Source organism: Nerophis ophidion, linkage group LG07, assembly GCF_033978795.1.
Source record: "Nerophis ophidion isolate RoL-2023_Sa linkage group LG07, RoL_Noph_v1.0, whole genome shotgun sequence".
NCBI lineage: Eukaryota > Metazoa > Chordata > Actinopteri > Syngnathiformes > Syngnathidae > Nerophis > Nerophis ophidion.
This window is the reverse complement of record NC_084617.1, coordinates 74750747-74767551: the sequence shown is the minus strand read 5'-3', so window position 1 is coordinate 74767551 and position 16805 is coordinate 74750747. Positions and strand designations below refer to the sequence as shown.

The window sequence follows — 16805 nt, the reverse complement described above, 5'->3', positions numbered from 1 at the left end:
TTTATTTGACGTTTTTTTGTTTATCTTTACTCTTTTCGTATTTTTTTGAGTATGTCTTTGTAAAGAAGTGCATCTACATATGTGTGAAATAACCCATTCCTCCAACTGCCTGCCAATATATATTTGACAAGAAGTCTAAAGAGTCGATGTTTCCTCCTCCAGAGACCTGGCTCATGAGCTGGGTCACCCCTGGGCCGAGTATTGGGATTTTCTTGACAGTTTTGTCGATCTGTCGTCCACCGAGGGACTTCACAAGATGGAAGAATACCTGAGCAAGAGGGATTTCTGCCCACGGACTCGGGAAGAAGCGGAGAACGAGAACAGCAACAGATTTCGAACCCCCTCCCCAGGTAGACCCCCACTCATCCTCTTAGTGAAGAAAGTAGTCTCAGAAAAGGAACAATCAAGTTTCCCCAAACATCTCTTTCCAGTGCAAGTAGATTACTTTTCATATAAAACAGATATGTACTGTTTGTCTTTATTTAACCAACTAAATAGGCTTATTTTATAGTATTATAATAACTTTAAATGGACTATTGAAAAAAGGAGCTATATAAAAGGCCAAAGTAGCAAGTAAGATCTCACCTTACACTACACTTATTTGTCATATATATAAGTATTACTGTGTATTTATATATATAAATGTATATGTATTTATGTATGTATATGTATATGTATATGTGTATGTATATATATATATATATATGTATGTATATATGTATACGTGTATATATGTGTGTATATGTATATATTTGTATATGTATATATATATATATATATTTATATGTATGTGTATATGTATATATGTGTATATATATACACAGTATATATGTATGTATATATATGTATGTATGTATATATGTGTATATATATACACAGTATATATGTATGTATATATATGTATGTATGTATATATGTGTATATATATACACAGTATATATGTATGTATATATATGTATGTATGTATATATGTGTATATATATACACAGTATATATGTATGTATATATATGTATGTATGTATATATGTGTATATATATGTGTATGTGTATATATATATACACAGTATATGTGTATGTATATATGTATGTATATATATGTATGTATGCATATATATATATTTGTATGTGTATATGTATATATGTGTATATATATATGTGTGTATACATATATGTATATATATGTGTGTATATATATATATATATATGTATGTATGTATGTATATATATGTATATGTATGTATATACATACATATATATGTGTATATATATGTATATGTTTGTATATGTGTATATATATATATTTATATGTATGTGTATATGTATACAGTATATGTGTATATATACTGTATATACATATGTTTGTATATATATATATATATATGTATGTGTATATATATATGTGTGTATACATATATGTATATATATGTGTGTATATGTATGTATGTATATACACAGTATATATGTATATATGTATGTATGTATGTATATGTATGTATATACATACATATATATGTGTATATATATATATACATATGTATGTGTGTATATATATATATGTGTGTATATATATATGTATATATGTGTGTGTGTATATATGTATATATATACACACAATATAACAGTATATATGTATGTATGTATATATAGATATGCATATGTATGTATATACATACATATATACTGTGTGTGTGTGTATATATATACATACATATATATACATATATATATACACACATATATATATATATATATATATATATATACACACACATATATATATTTATATATATACATACACATATATAGCCCTGCGATGAGGTGGCGACTTGTCCAGGGTGTACTCCGCCTTCCGCCCGATTGTAGCTGAGATAGGCACCAGCGCCCCCCGCAACCCCAAAGGGAATAAGCGGTAGTATGTGTATATATATATATATGTATGTATATGTGTGTGTGTATATATATATATATATATATATATATATATATATATATATATATATATATATATATATATATATATATATATATATAGTAGAACCACACCCACTGTATGTGCGGTTTGGCATACATTTACACACACATTCGTAGGTTTCCCATAGCAGTTATATATTCGTCTTAATCAGAAATTTATTTTTTTTGTATGAAAATAATCTCATTCAACTTGAATAGGTAATAATTTATAGATAATAATATAGCAAATATGACATCAAATTGCCAGTATGGATAAAATGCTAACAAAAGTGCTGCCCATAGGTGGCAGTATAACATCAGGAGATTGATGTACAGTGCATGTCAATGCAAGGACAGAGAAAGGGAGTTTGCAAGTCAAACTAGCAATAAAAGGAGCTGATTAACTTAAGAGCAGCATGAAAAGACCAACTTTAATGTGTTTTGTGTACAGAAAAGAGAACAATTACTGAGGGCTTTTATTTTGACATGTACTTCCTGCTCACTGGCTAAATGTAACTTAAAGATGTAGCTAATGAGTTAACCCAGTGGTGCTTCGGAGGTGCTGCAAAGAGGATTGGGCGAACATTGTCAGAGATAGATGTGCCAAGCTTGTGGAATCTTATTGAAAAAGACTTGAGGCTGTAATTGCTGCCTAACGTGCATCAACAAAGTGTTGAGCAAAGGCTAGCAATATTATTGATGTACATGTCATTTCTTAGTTCATTTGTAATACGTTTGCACAAATTAAGTTTTTAACATTGTCATTGTGTAGAATTTTGAGGACAAAAATATTTGGAATAAGGCTGTAACATAACAAAATATGGTGTGAATAATGCTGTGAATACTTTCCAGATGCAATGTATGATGAAGGATTCCTTGATCGTAGTCCGTTTATAGTTCCCTCACTCTAAAAGAGCCTCTATCCATTCTTCAGAGCCACACGGGGTTCTTTTTGATCCATTTTGGGGTCAAAAGGACTACTTTGTCACATGCAATGTTTACTTCTATTATAACTGATTTCTAATAATAAATAATTTCTGTCCAAAACTGCATCCTAGGAGAAGTGGAGCACATACTATATAGTATCAGATAAAGGCATTTTATAGCTGAGTCTGTATATTGGGTCTTGAACAGTAACTTCCTGTAAATATTGGGAATCCACTGTAGATCATGTGGGGAAATACACCTCAGGACCACCTTGAAAGTTGGAACTATTAACACAAAGTAATCCTTCAACACAAATCCAACTTTTTGTACCTACTGGTACCTGATTTTCTGTGTATTTAGGATCTCCATCCATCCATTTTCTACCAAGCGGTAGGATCTCCATAAGTCTCAAAACTGTGAAATCAAACCATTGAAGCATGTTTTTTAAAAACCATCTTGCTTTCTTCTGAACTTGCTCCAAACGTTTGGATTTTGAGACTTTAGTGACGTATTTTTATCTCATAAAAAGTGGCGTATATTTCTAACTTATATCTGTCAGTAGACTAGATAACCAGTGAAGTTGTCACGTTGTGTAAATAGTAAATAAAAAGAGAATACAATAATTTGCAAATCCTTTTCAACTAACATTCAATTGAATAGTCTGCAAAGACAAGATACTCAACGTTCAAACTGGAAAAATGTGTTATATTTGGCAAATATGAGCTCATTTGGAATTCGATGCTTGCAACAGGTTTTTTAAAAAAGCTGGCACAAGTGGCAAAAAAGAGTGAGAAAGTTGAGGAATGCTCATCAAACACTTATTTGGAACGTCCCACAGGTGTACAGGCTAATTGGGAACAGGTGGGTGCCATGATTGGGTATAAAATCAGCTCCCATGAAATGTTCAGTCATTCACAAACAAGGACGGGGCGAGGGTCACCACTTTGTCGACAAATGTGTGAGCAAATTGTCCAACAGTTTAAAAACAACATTTCTCAAGAAGCTATTGCAAGGAATTTCACCTTCACCGGTCCGTAATATTATCAAAAGGTTCAGAGAATCTGGAGAAATCACTCCACGTAACATTGAATGCCCATGACCTTGGATCTCCTGGGCAGTACTGCATCAAAAAGCGACATCGGCGTGTAAAGGATATCACCACATGGGCTCAGGAACACTTCAGAAAACCACCGTCAGTAACTGCAGTTTGTCGCTACATCTGTAAGTGCAAGTTAAAACTCTACTATGCAAAGTGAAAGCCATTTATCAACAACATCCAGAAACGCCGCTGGCTTCGCTGGGCCCGAGCTCATTTAAGATGGACCGACGCAAAGTGGAAAAGTCTTCTGTGGTCTGACGAGTCCATGTGTCATATTATTTTTGGAAACTGTGGATGTTGTGTCCTTCGGAACAAAGAGGAAAAGAACCATCCGGATTGTTATAGACGCAAAGTGTAAAAGGCAGCATGTGTGATGGTATGGGGGTGCATTAGTGCCCAAGGCATGGGTAACTTACACATCTGTGAAGGCACCATTAATGCTGAATGGTCCATACAGGTTTTGGAACAACATATGTCTGCATCCAAGCAACGTTATCATGGACGCCCCTGCTTATTTCAGCAAGACAATTCCAAGTTAGGTGTTACCACAATGTGGCTTCATAGTAAAAGAGTGCGGGTACTAGACTGGCCTGCCTGTAGTCCTTGAACATGTGTGGTGCATTATGAAGGCTAAAATATGAGAAGGGAGACTGTTGAACAACTTAAGCTGCACATCAAGCAAGAATGGGAAATAATTCTACCTGAAAAGCTTCAAAAATGTGTCTCCTCAGTTCCCAAACCTTTACTGAGTGTTGTTAAAAGGAAAGGCCATGTAACACAGTGGTAAAAATGGCAACTTTTTTGCAATGTGTTGCTGCCATTAAATTCAATCAATCAATCAATCAATGTTTATTTATATAGCCCCAAATCACAAATGTCTCAAAGGACTGCACAAATCATTACGACTACAACATCCTCGGAAGAACCCACAAAAGGGCAAGGAAAACTCACACCCAGTGGGCAGGGAGAATTCACATCCAGTGGGACGCCAGTGACAATGCTGACTATGAGAAACCTTGGAGAGGACCTCAGATGTGGGCAACCCCCCCCCTCTAGGGGACCGAAAGCAATGGATGTCAAGCGGGTCTAACATGATACTGTGAAAGTTCAATCCATAGTGGCTCCAACACAGCCGCGAGAGTTCAGTTCAAAGCGGATCCAAGACAGCAGCGAGAGTCCTGTCCACAGGAAACCATCCCAAGCGGAAGCGGATCAGCAGTGTAGAGATGTCCCCAACCCATACACAGGCGAGCGGTCCATCCTGGGTCTTGACTCTGGACAGCCAGTACTTCATCCATGGTCATCGGACCGGACCCCCTCCACAAGGGAGGGGGGGACAGAGGAGAAAAAAGAAAAGAAACGGCAGATCAACTGGTCTAAAAAGGAGGTCTATTTAAAGGCTAGAGTATACAGATGAGTTTTAAGGTGAGACTTAAATGCTTCTACTGAGGTGGCATCTCGAACTGTTACCGGGAGGGCATTCCAGAGTACTCTATAGCCCGCAGACCTTTTTTGGGCTCTAGGAATCACTAATAAGCCGGAGTCCTTTGAACGCAGATTTCTTGCCGGGACATATGGTACAATACAATCGGCAAGATAGGCTGGAGCTAGACCGTGTAGTATTTTATACTTATATAATTCAAAGTTAATGATTATTTGCTAAAAAAAAAAAAAAGTTTATCGGTGTGAACATGAACTATCTTGTCTTTGCAGTCTATTCCATTGAATATAAGTTGAAAAGGATTTGCAAATCATTGTATTTTCTTTTTATTTACCAAGTACACAACGTGACGCAATTTTTTGACGCGGTGACGCAATCAACCAACGTGCAGTGTTAAATTTAAATTGTTTTGTACATAGTTAGTTTCCTTCTTTTTTATTCTGAAGCTGAAGTACTGTTATTGACAAATCTGTTCTGGCCTGGGATATGTTGTGTACCTGTATAAGTGTATGAGGTTACAAGCACACACTTAATTGAGATTTACTTGAGCCTTCTGTTTACATTATTAGCATATCTACTGTGGCTAAGCAGACTTTTGCCAAAAGGACAATAATTCATTTGTTGTGGGTTTATCCACTTTAATGCACTTTATTTTTTTTTGGAATGCATGTTTTGTTTGAAGGCCTAATATAAATGAAAAACTTTGTGCTTTTTTGAAAAGCAAAGACTACTGGAATATTAAAAAAGTCAATATTCAATAAAAAATTACTTTATTTGAAAAACATCTAAATATTTATTCTAGGCTATTTATGCAATATTAAAAAAATTGTGAAAAACTGCTTCATTATTCGGCTTTCGGCCAAGCGTTTGTGCACTTAAGATGTGACTTTAAGGTTTTACTACTTACGTATAAAATACTACACGGTCTAGCTCCAGCCTATCTTGCCGATTGTATTGTACCATATGTCCCGGCAAGAAATCTGCGTTCAAAGGACTCCGGCTTATTAGTGATTCCCAAAGCCCAAAAAAAGTCTGCGGGCTATAGAGCGTTTTCCGTTCGGGCTCCAGTACTCTGGAATGCCCTCCCGGTAACAGTTCGAGATGCCACCTCAGTAGAAGCATTTAAGTCTCACCTTAAAACTCATCTGTATACTCTAGCCTTTAAATAGACCTCCTTTTTAGACCAGTTGATCTGCCGTTTCTTTTCTTTTTCTTCTATGTCCCACTCTCCCTTGTGGAGGGGGTCCGGTCCAATCCGGTGGCCATGTACTGCTCGCCTGTGAATCGGCTGGGGACATCTCTGCGCTGCTGGTCCGCCTACGCTTGGGATGGTTTCCTGCTGGCTCCGCTGTGAACGGGACTCTCGCTGCTGTGTCTTGGATCCTCTTTGGATTGGACTCTCGCGACTGTGTTGGATCCATTGTGGATTGAACTTTCACAGTATCATGTTAGACCCGCTCGACATCCATTGCTTTCCTCCTCTCCAAGGTTCTCATAGTCATCATTGTCACCGATGTCCCACTGGGTGTGAGTTTTCCTACTGAGGATGTCGTGGTGGTTTGTGCAGCCCTTTGAGACACTAGTGATTTAGGGCTATATAAGTAAACATTGATTGATTGATTAAATTTTATTCGGCTTCGGCCACAAATTTTCATTTCGCATCCCTACTTTCAACATTCAGTTTCATCCATCCCGTCCATTTTCTGCCGCTTGTCCCGTTTCAGAAAACTATCATTTGTGTATTTCCTCACATTTGCTGTTTTGCCGCCAACATTTAAGCGACGACCTCGCATGATTTTGTCATCCGTGGTCGCAGGCAAGCTCAAGAAGTTCTGCAACTCCATCTCCGTGGGGGCCTTCCTGGACGAGGGGGAGGACATCAGCTTGGAGGAAATGAAGAACCGGCAGAACGCGGCGCTCACCAGCATCACCTCCTCCGCCGCCGCCGCCAGCGACAGCCTGAAGGGAGCGGTGGGAGGTCACGACTTCCGCATCTTGCCCATGGCGCCACTGTACCGGGGCGCCGACCTGATCGAGACCGCGGCCGAGCGGGACCCGCTGTGTTGCTGCGACGACGGCCTCCTGTCTCCCGGCGCCGTCTGCCAAAACCAGGTGTGCGCCTCCTCCAGAGAGCGGACGCTCAACGGCGATGAGATGTTTCCTCAAAGCTCCCAGTCTTCCTGCGGCCTGCTGTCGCCCGTCTCCAACCTCATGGTGGAGTTTGAGCGCATGTCGCTGCAAGAACCGTCGGACGCCGACTTAAGCACCGACCTGAGCTCCGGGCCGAGTCTTGGTCACGGCAGCCCGAGCAGGGAGGTCCTGAAGGGGGGAGGAGGTGCGGAGGAGAGGCCCAGCAGCAGCAGCAGCAGCAGCAGCAGCAGCTCAGAGGAGTTCTTCCAGGCGGAGGACGGGAGCTCGGACATAACGAGCAGGACAAGGGGGGCCAACGTCTGCGCCAGATCCAAATCCTGGGACCACGGGGGGAGGGACCTGAGCAGCTCGGGGTCGTCTACGTCTTCGTACAAGTCCTTGGACAACTCCCATGAGTTCCTGCCGAGGACCCCGCCTCACGTCCGGAAAGGACTCTTCATCATGGGGTGAGTGCCAAGATAGTCAATGCGGTTTTTGTTATTAGAGGGACTACAAACCCTGTTTCCATATGAGTTGGGAAATTGTGTTAAATGTAAATATAAACAGAATACAATGATTTGCAAATCCTTTTCAACCCATATTCAGTTGAATATGCTACAAAGACAACATGTTCAAACTCATAAACTTGATTTTTTCTTTGCAAATAATAATTAACTTAGAATTTCATGGCTGCAACACGTGCCAAAGTAGTTGGGAAAGGGCATGTTCACCACTGTGTTACATCACTTTTTCTTTTTACAAAACTCAATAAACGTTTGGGAACTGAGGAAACTAATTGTTGAAGCTTTGAAAGTGGAATTCTTTCCCATTCTTGTTTTATGTAGAGCTTCAGTCCTTCAACAGCTGTCGTATTTTACACTTCATAATGCACCACACATTTTCCATGGGAGACAAGTCTGGACTGCAGGCGGGCCAGGAAAGTACCCGCACTCTTTTACTACAAAGCCAGGCTGTTGTAACACATGGCTTAGCATTGTCTTGCTGAAATAAGCAGGGGCGTCCATGATAACGTTGCTTGGATGACAACATATGTTGCTCCAAAACCTGTATGGACCATTCATCATTAATGGTGCCTTCACAGATGTGTGAGTTACCCATGCCTTGGGCACTTACACACCCCCATACCATCACAGATGCTGGATTTTTAACTTTGCGCCTATAACAATCCGGATGGTTATTTTCCTCTTTGTTCCGGAGGACACAACGTCCACAGTTTCCAAATATAATTTGAAATGTGGACTTGTCAGATCACAGAACACTTTTCCACAGTGCATCAGTCCATCTTAGATGAGCTCGTACCCAGCCAAGCCGGTGGTGTTTCTGGGTGTTGTTGATAAATTAGTTTTGTTATGCATAGTAGAGTTTTAACTTGCACTTACAGATGAAGTGACCAACTGTAGTTACTGACAGTGGTTTTATGAAGTGTTCCTGAGCCCATGTGGTGATATCCTTTACACACTGATGCCGAAAAAAAAAAAAAAAGTTTATGAGTTTGAACATCAAATATGTTGTCTTTGTAGCATATTCAACTGAATATGGGTTGAAAATGATTTGCAAATCATTGTATTCTGTTTATATTTACATCCAACACAATTTCCCAACTCATATGGAAACGGGGTTTGTACATTTTGGAATTTTCCGCAGAGCGTCTCCGAGCAAGTTGGACAGGCAGGTGTTGTCGGCCCTGGAAGGTGTGGAGGTGGAGTCTCAGACGTATCCCAGCATTCACAAGTGGATGAGCACAATAAAGTCCTTCTCTGCCTCAGACATGCAAAGGTCAGTCTGTTTACCTTCTCTCTGTTTACCTTCTCTCTAACACTCGTGCAACATTCATATTGTTGGTACTCAGCCAGCAATTTGTGGGTCTGATAGACCCCTTGTATTTTGTGGCTTGTCATGCCTCACAATCAAACACTTTTGTGTTCAAATACTGAACAGATCTTTTCTACCAAGCAGTAGGATCTCCATTAGTCTCAAAACTGTGGAATCAAACCATTGAAGCATGTTTTTTAAAAAACATCTTGCCTTCTTCTGAACTTGCTCCAAACTTTTGGATTTTGAGACTTTAAGTGACGTGTTTTTATCCAACAAAAAGTAGCGTATATTTCTAACTTATATCTGTCAGTAGACTAGATAACCAGTGAAGTTGTCACGTTGTGTAAAAGGTAAATAAAAAGAGAATACAATAATTTGCAAATCCTTTTCAACTAATATTTAATTGAATAGTCTGCAAAGACAAGATACTCAACGTTCAAATTGCAAAAATTTGTTATATTTGGCAAATATGAGCTCATTTGGAATTCAATGCTAGCAACATGTTTAAAAAAAGCTGGCACAAGTGTCAAAAAAGAGTGAGAAAGTTGAGGAATGCTCATCAAACACTTATTTGGAACGTCCCACAGGTGAACAGGCTAATTGGGAACAGGTGGGTGCCATGATTGGGTATAAAATCAGCTTCCATGAAATGTTCAGTCATTCACAAACAAGGACGGGGCGAGGGTCACCACTTTGTCGACAAATGTGTGAGCAAATTGTCCAACAGTTTAAAAACAACATTTCTCAAGAAGCTATTGCAAGGAATTTAGGGATTTCACCTTCACCACCTCAATCGGTAATATCATCAAAAAGTTCAGAGAATCTGGAGAAATCACTGCACGTAACATTGAATGCCCGTGACCTTGGATCTCCTAGGCGTTACTGCATCAAAAAGCGACATCAGTATGTAAAGGATATCACCACATGGGCTCAGGAACACTTCAGAAAACCACTGTCAGTAAATACAGTTTGTCGCTACATCTGTAAGTGCAAGTTAAAGCTCTACTATGCAAAGCAAAAGCCATTTATCTACAACATCCAGAAACGCCGCCAGTTTCTCTGGGCCCGAGCTCATCTAAGATGGACTGATGCAAAGTGGAAAAGTGTGCTGTGGTCTGACGAGTTCACATTTCAAATTGTTTTTGGAAATATTCGACATCGTGTCATCCGGACCAAAGGGGAAGCGAACCATCCAGACTGTTATCGACGCAAAGTTCAAAAGCCAGCATGTGTGATGGTATGGGGGTGCATTAGTGCCCAAGGCATGGGTAACTTACACATCTGTGAAGGCACCATTAATGCTGAAAGGTACATACAGGTTTTGGAACAACATATGCTCCCATCAAAGCGCCGTCTATTTCATGGGCGCCCCTGCTTATTTCAGCAAGACAATGCCAAGCCACATTCAGCACGTGTTACAACAGCGTGGCTTCGTAAAAAAAGAGTAGGGGTAAATTGCTGGCCCGCCTGCAGTCCAGACCTGTCTCCCATGGAAAATGTGTGGCGCATTATGAAGCGTAAAATACGACAGCGGAGACCCCCGGACTGTTGAAGGACTGAAGCTCTACATAAAACAAGAATAGGAAAGAATTCCACTTTCAAAGCTTCAACAATTAGTTTCCTCAGTTCCCAAACGTTTATTGAGTGTTGTTAAAAGAAAAGGTGATGTAACACAGTGGTGAACATGCCCTTTCCCAACTACTTTGGCACGTGTTGCAGCCATGAAATTCTAAGTTAATAATCATTTGCAAAAAAAAATAAAGTTTATGAGTTTGAACATCAAATATGTTGTCTTTGTAGCATATTCAACTGAATATGGGTTGAAAAAGATTTGCAAATCATTGTATTCCGTTTATATTTACATCTAACACAATTTCCCAACTCATATGGAAACGGGGTTTGTAAGTTTGTCCTTAAATAAAATAGTGAACATACAAGACAACTTGTCGTTTAGTAATAAGTAAACAAACAAAGGCTCCTAATTTGAATGCAGTAACATCTTGTGTCATTTATCATTTGTCAACATCATTAAGGACAAGTGGTAGAAAACTGAATTATTAAACTACTTGTTCATTGACTGTTAATATCTGCTTACTTTTTATTTTAACATGTTCTATCTACACTTCTGTTAAAATGTAATAATCACTTATTTTTCTCTTCTTTGATAGTTTTGTATGATACCACAAATTTGGGTATCAATCCGATACCAAGTAGTAACAGGATCATACATTGGTCGTATTCAAAGTCCTCATGTGTCCAGGGACATGTTTCCTGAGTTTCTAAACATAATATGAAGACTGGGTACTTTTTAGAGGTGGTATGGTACGGAATATGATTCATTAGTATTGTGATAGTACACTAATACCGCATTGTCTTGCTGAAATAAGCAGGGGCGTCCATGAAAAAGACGGCGCTTAGATGGCAGCATATGTTGTTCCAAAACCTGTATGTACCTTTCAGCATTAATGGTGCCTTCACAGATGTGTAAGTTACCCATGCCTTGGGCACTAATGCACCCCCATACCATCACACATGCTGGCTTTTCAACTTTGCACCTATAACAGTCCTGGTGGTTCTTTTCCTCTTTGGTACAGAGGACACGATGTTCGCTGTTTCCAAAAAACAATTTGAAATGTGGACTCGTCAGACCACAGAACACTTTTCCACTTTGCATCAGTCCATCTTAGATGATCTCGGGCCCAGCAAAGCTGGCGGCATTTCTGGGTGTTGTTGATAAATGGCTTTGGCTTTGCATAGTAGTAGAGTTTTAACTTACACTTACAGATGTAGCGACCAACTGTAGTTACTGACAGTGGTTTTCTGAAGCGTTCCTGAGCCCATGTGGTGATATCCTTTACACACTGTTGTCGCAGTGCCGCTTTAGGGAACAAAGGTCAGTTATATCATCTCTTACGTGGAGTGATTTCTCCAGATTCTCTGAGCCTTTTGATGGTATTACGGACAGTAGATGGTGAAATTCCTAAATTCCTTGCAATAGCCCGTTGAAAAATAATGTTTTTAAACTGTTTGACATTTTGCTCACGCATTTGTTCACAAAGTGGTGACCGTTCCCCAATCCTTGTTTGTGAAAGACTAAGCATTTTTGGGGAAGCTGTTCCCAATTAGCCTGCACACTTGTGGGATGTTCCAAATAAGTGTTTGATGAGCATTCCTCAACTTGATCAGTATTTATTGCCACCTTTCCCAACTTCTTTGTCACGTGTTGCTGGCATCAAATTCTAAAGTTAATGATTATTTGCACAAAAAAAAATGTTTATGAGTTTGAACATCAAATATGTTGTCTTTGTAGCATATTCAACTGAATACGGGTTGAAAATGTTAACACAGTGGTGAACATGCCCTTTCCCAACTACTTTGGCACGTGATGCAGCCATGAAAGTCTAAGTTAATTATTATTTGCAAAAAAAAATAAAGTTTATGAGTTTGAACATCAAATATGTTGTCTTTGTAGCATATTCAACTGAATACGGGTTGAAAATGATAACACAGTGGTGAACATGCCCTTTCCCAACTACTTTGGCACGTGATGCAGCCATGAAAGTGTAAGTTAATTATTATTTGCAAAAAAAAATAAAGTTTATGAGTTTGAACATCAAATATGTTGTCTTTGTAGCATATTCAACTGAATATGGGTTGAAAATGATAACACAGTGGTGAACATGCCCTTTCCCAACTACTTTGGCACGTGATGCAGCCATGAAAGTCAAAGTTAATTATTATTTGCAAAAAAAAATAAAGTTTATGAGTTTGAACATCAAATATGTTGTCTTTGTAGCATATTCAACTGAATATGGGTTGAAAATGATTTGCAAATCATTGTATTCTGTTTATATTTACATCTAACACAATTTCCCAACTCATATGGAAACGGGGTTTGTCAATAAATAACCAAGACAAAATGTATTTGATTTGCCGTGTGTCCAGCTGGCCGAGCCCCGCGGTGGGAAGACCGGGTCTCGGGATGCAACATCAGACTCCGGGCTCCCCGGCGCCAAGCGGCCCCATGTCTCCCTCGGCCCGTTCAAGTCCCGCCTTCCATTCGGCCTCGCCGGACTTCAGCCCGAGCCGCTTCAGCCCCGCCAACGCCGGCTACATGCAACGTATCCTCCTCAAGCACTTGAACCAGCCCTCGGTCTGACTTCACAGACTGGAATAAGACGCAAGATTACAAAAAGAGATGAGCATATGTAAATGTGTGTGGTTATTTGTGACAAGTGTGTATCGGAACTCAAGTCAACATTTTTGGATGTTATGAACATGAGCCACACTTCAGTGTGACTTCAACATATCCTTAAATTAATATTTTAAGAGTTATTTTTTTGTATGTTGGTCAGTAGCACAAAGGTTTTTTTTTTAAATGAAAAAGGCGTTAAACCGACTGCCATTTTCCTGCATTTCCTCTGTTCAGGATTTGCCTTAATTTCCTGAACTGAAGGATTATTTTGGTCCGACTACAAGAACATCTGAAGACTAACATTGAATTGTGTGCTTTTAGTTAGTTGTTCTGAATGTAACTTTTTGCTGGAGCCGACCTTTCTCAGAGAGCACAAACAACTTAGCTGAGATCGTGCCGTCACGCGTGCTCTCAGGTGACAACTCTGCTCACGGGAAATGTTTCTCGGTGTGCAAAAAAAATGCACCTAAAACTTACAACCATTGCTTCTTTTTGTTGCATTGATCAACTTTTAATGGTGGGGATTCTTTTCCTGTTATGTCAAAAAGTTGCTTTACGAGTAGTCAATAAAACTTCACTACTTTATTACGTGTCTAAGATCCTTTTAGAGCAGGCCTGGGCAATTATTTGGCCAAATTTGGAGGAAATAATTTATATTTTTTAGGAACTCTAATACAACATTTTGCAATGTCTGAATGCTAAAATTGTTAGGACAGACCACCTTAAAATACGGAATGGAATTTAAACATGTTTTACAGAATGTACATGAAAATGTGGAATTTACAATATTAACTATGAAGGATAAAACACTGAATATTGACAACATATGAACATCACCCCCCCTCTCCATCCAAATATTGTACAATCAACAAAAATGCAACAAACAGTGAAATATAAACGCTAAGGGTAAAAAAAAAAACCCCACCTACAATCTGATATATCACTAAGCTTTAGAACTTTGTTGTAAAAATCTCCTTCCGGCATAGCTCGGTTGGTAGAGCGGCCGTGCCAGCAACTTGAGGGTTGCAGGTTCGATTCCCGCTTCTGCCATCCTAGTCACTGCCGTTGTGTCCTTGGGCAAGACACTTTATCCACCTGCTCCCAGTGCCACCCACACTGGTTTAAATGTAACTTAGATATTGGGTTTCACTATGTAAAGCGCTTTGAGTCAATAGAGAAAAGCGCTATATAAATATAATTCACTTCACTTCCGCGTCTGTCCCTGACACCCACATTTCAGGCTGACAATCTGTGGAAACGCTCCCCACCCACACTGCTTGGTGCCTCTTCTGACCTGCTGTGACTTAGATGACCATAGTAACTACTTAGATTACCATAGTAACTACTTAGATGACCATAGTAACTAATTAGATGACCATAGTAACTAATTAGATGACCATAGTAACCAATAAGATGACCATAGTAACTAATTAGATGACCATAGTAACTAATTAGATGACCATAGTAATTAATTAGATGACCATAATAACTAATAAGATGACCATAGTAACTAATTAGATGACCATAGTAACTAATTAGATGACCATAGTAACCAATAAGATGACCATAGTAACTAATTAGATGACCATAGTAACTAATTAGATGACCATAGTAATTAATTAGATGACCATAATAACTAATAAGATGACCATAGTAACTAATTAGATGACCATAGTAACTAATTAGATGACCATAGTAATTAATTAGATGACCATAATAACTAATTAGATGACCATAGTAACTAATTAGATGACCATAGTAACTAATTAGATGACCATAGTAATTAATTAGATGACCATAGTAATTAATTAGATGACCATAGTAATTAATTAGATGACCATAGTAACTAATTAGATGACCATAGTAACTAATTAGATGACCATAATAACTCATTTGATGACCATAGTAATTAATTAGATGACCATAGTAACTACTTAGATGACCATAGTAACTAATAAGATGACCATAGTAACTAATTAGATGACCATAGTAACTAATTAGATGACCATAGTAACAACTTAGAAGACCATAGTAACTAATAAGATGACCATAGTAACTAATTAGATGACCATAGTAACTAATTAGATGACCATAGTAACAACTTAGATGACCATAGTCACTAATTAGATGACCATAGTAACAACTTAGATGACCATAGTAACTAATAAGATGACCATAGTAACTCATTAGATGACCATAGTAACTAATTAGATGACCATAGTAACTCATTAGATGACCATAGTAACTCATTAGATGACCATAGTAACTAGTATATCATTAAATACTTAGTATAATTCAGTGGTTCTTAACATTGTTGGAGGTACCAAACCCCACCAGTTTCACATGCGCATACACCGAACCCTCTTTTTTTTACAAATTCAAGACAAAGTTCTCATATATTTTTGGTAACACTTTAGTAAGGGGAACATAGTCTAAGTAACAGACTTAATTTGGAGCTATTTGGTTAGGGTTGGAGTTAGGATGGGTCTTTATTGTCTTTGCACAAGTACAACGAAACTTTGTTTTCAGCACAAACCCGTTCAAGATTAGACAAACAAAGAGGTTACAGGGTTACAGAACAAGAACGCTGATTGGTCGGCCCGTAAAAAATGGGAAAAAGGTAATTGCTGAGGGAGGATGAGTAAAAAAAATACAATCTAGACTGGGTTCCTAAGGGGGCCCAGTCTGGAGTGGGAAAAAAAACCTCCACATATACATCTCGAGATATCTAGCAACAGAGGGAAGGGAGTTCGGGGTCATTATGGTAGGCTGCAGCTCTCAGGTGCTGAACATCTTCCATCACCCCTATGGGATTTGCGTCGAGGGCGTTGGGTTGGGGGGGGTATGTGTGGCGTATATTTTTGTGGATGTGCGTGTGTGTAAGCCCGTAGGTGTGTCTGTGCTGCCGCTAGTCCAAAGTCAACAACAGGTGTGTGTCCATGAGACAAGAAGGGAGTTTGTTGTGTCTTGGCCGCACTGTCCTTCAGGAGACTCTTGAAGCCAGGGATACAATCCAAGTTAGAATGTTTTGTATGCGGGTGAAAATTAAATTTGCCTTTCACTCTAAATTGTTAGAGGGTTAGGGTTATAATAAGGCCATTACAAAGTACTTAATAATGACTAATTAAAAGCCAAAATCTTACTAATTTGCATGTTAATAAGCAACTAATTAATGGAGAATATGGGGATAGGTTGATTGGCAACACTAAATGGTCCCAACAGTGTGA

General features: G+C 38.9%; 1 protein-coding gene across 2 annotated transcripts in view; it reads left to right on the top strand.

The window, feature by feature from the left end:
- ankle2 (ankyrin repeat and LEM domain containing 2) overlaps positions 1-14163 on the top strand; it is a 46537-nt gene extending 32374 nt beyond the window's left edge. For both annotated transcript variants that reach the window (XM_061907111.1, XM_061907110.1), the window contains exons 10-13: positions 163-350; positions 7234-8014; positions 9213-9344; positions 13329-14163. In XM_061907111.1, the coding sequence (XP_061763095.1) occupies positions 163-350; positions 7234-8014; positions 9213-9344; positions 13329-13542 (1315 nt within the window). In that variant the 3' untranslated portion in view covers positions 13543-14163. The remainder of the gene's footprint in view (positions 1-162; positions 351-7233; positions 8015-9212; positions 9345-13328) is intronic.
- Positions 14164-16805: the final 2642 nt, after the last annotated feature.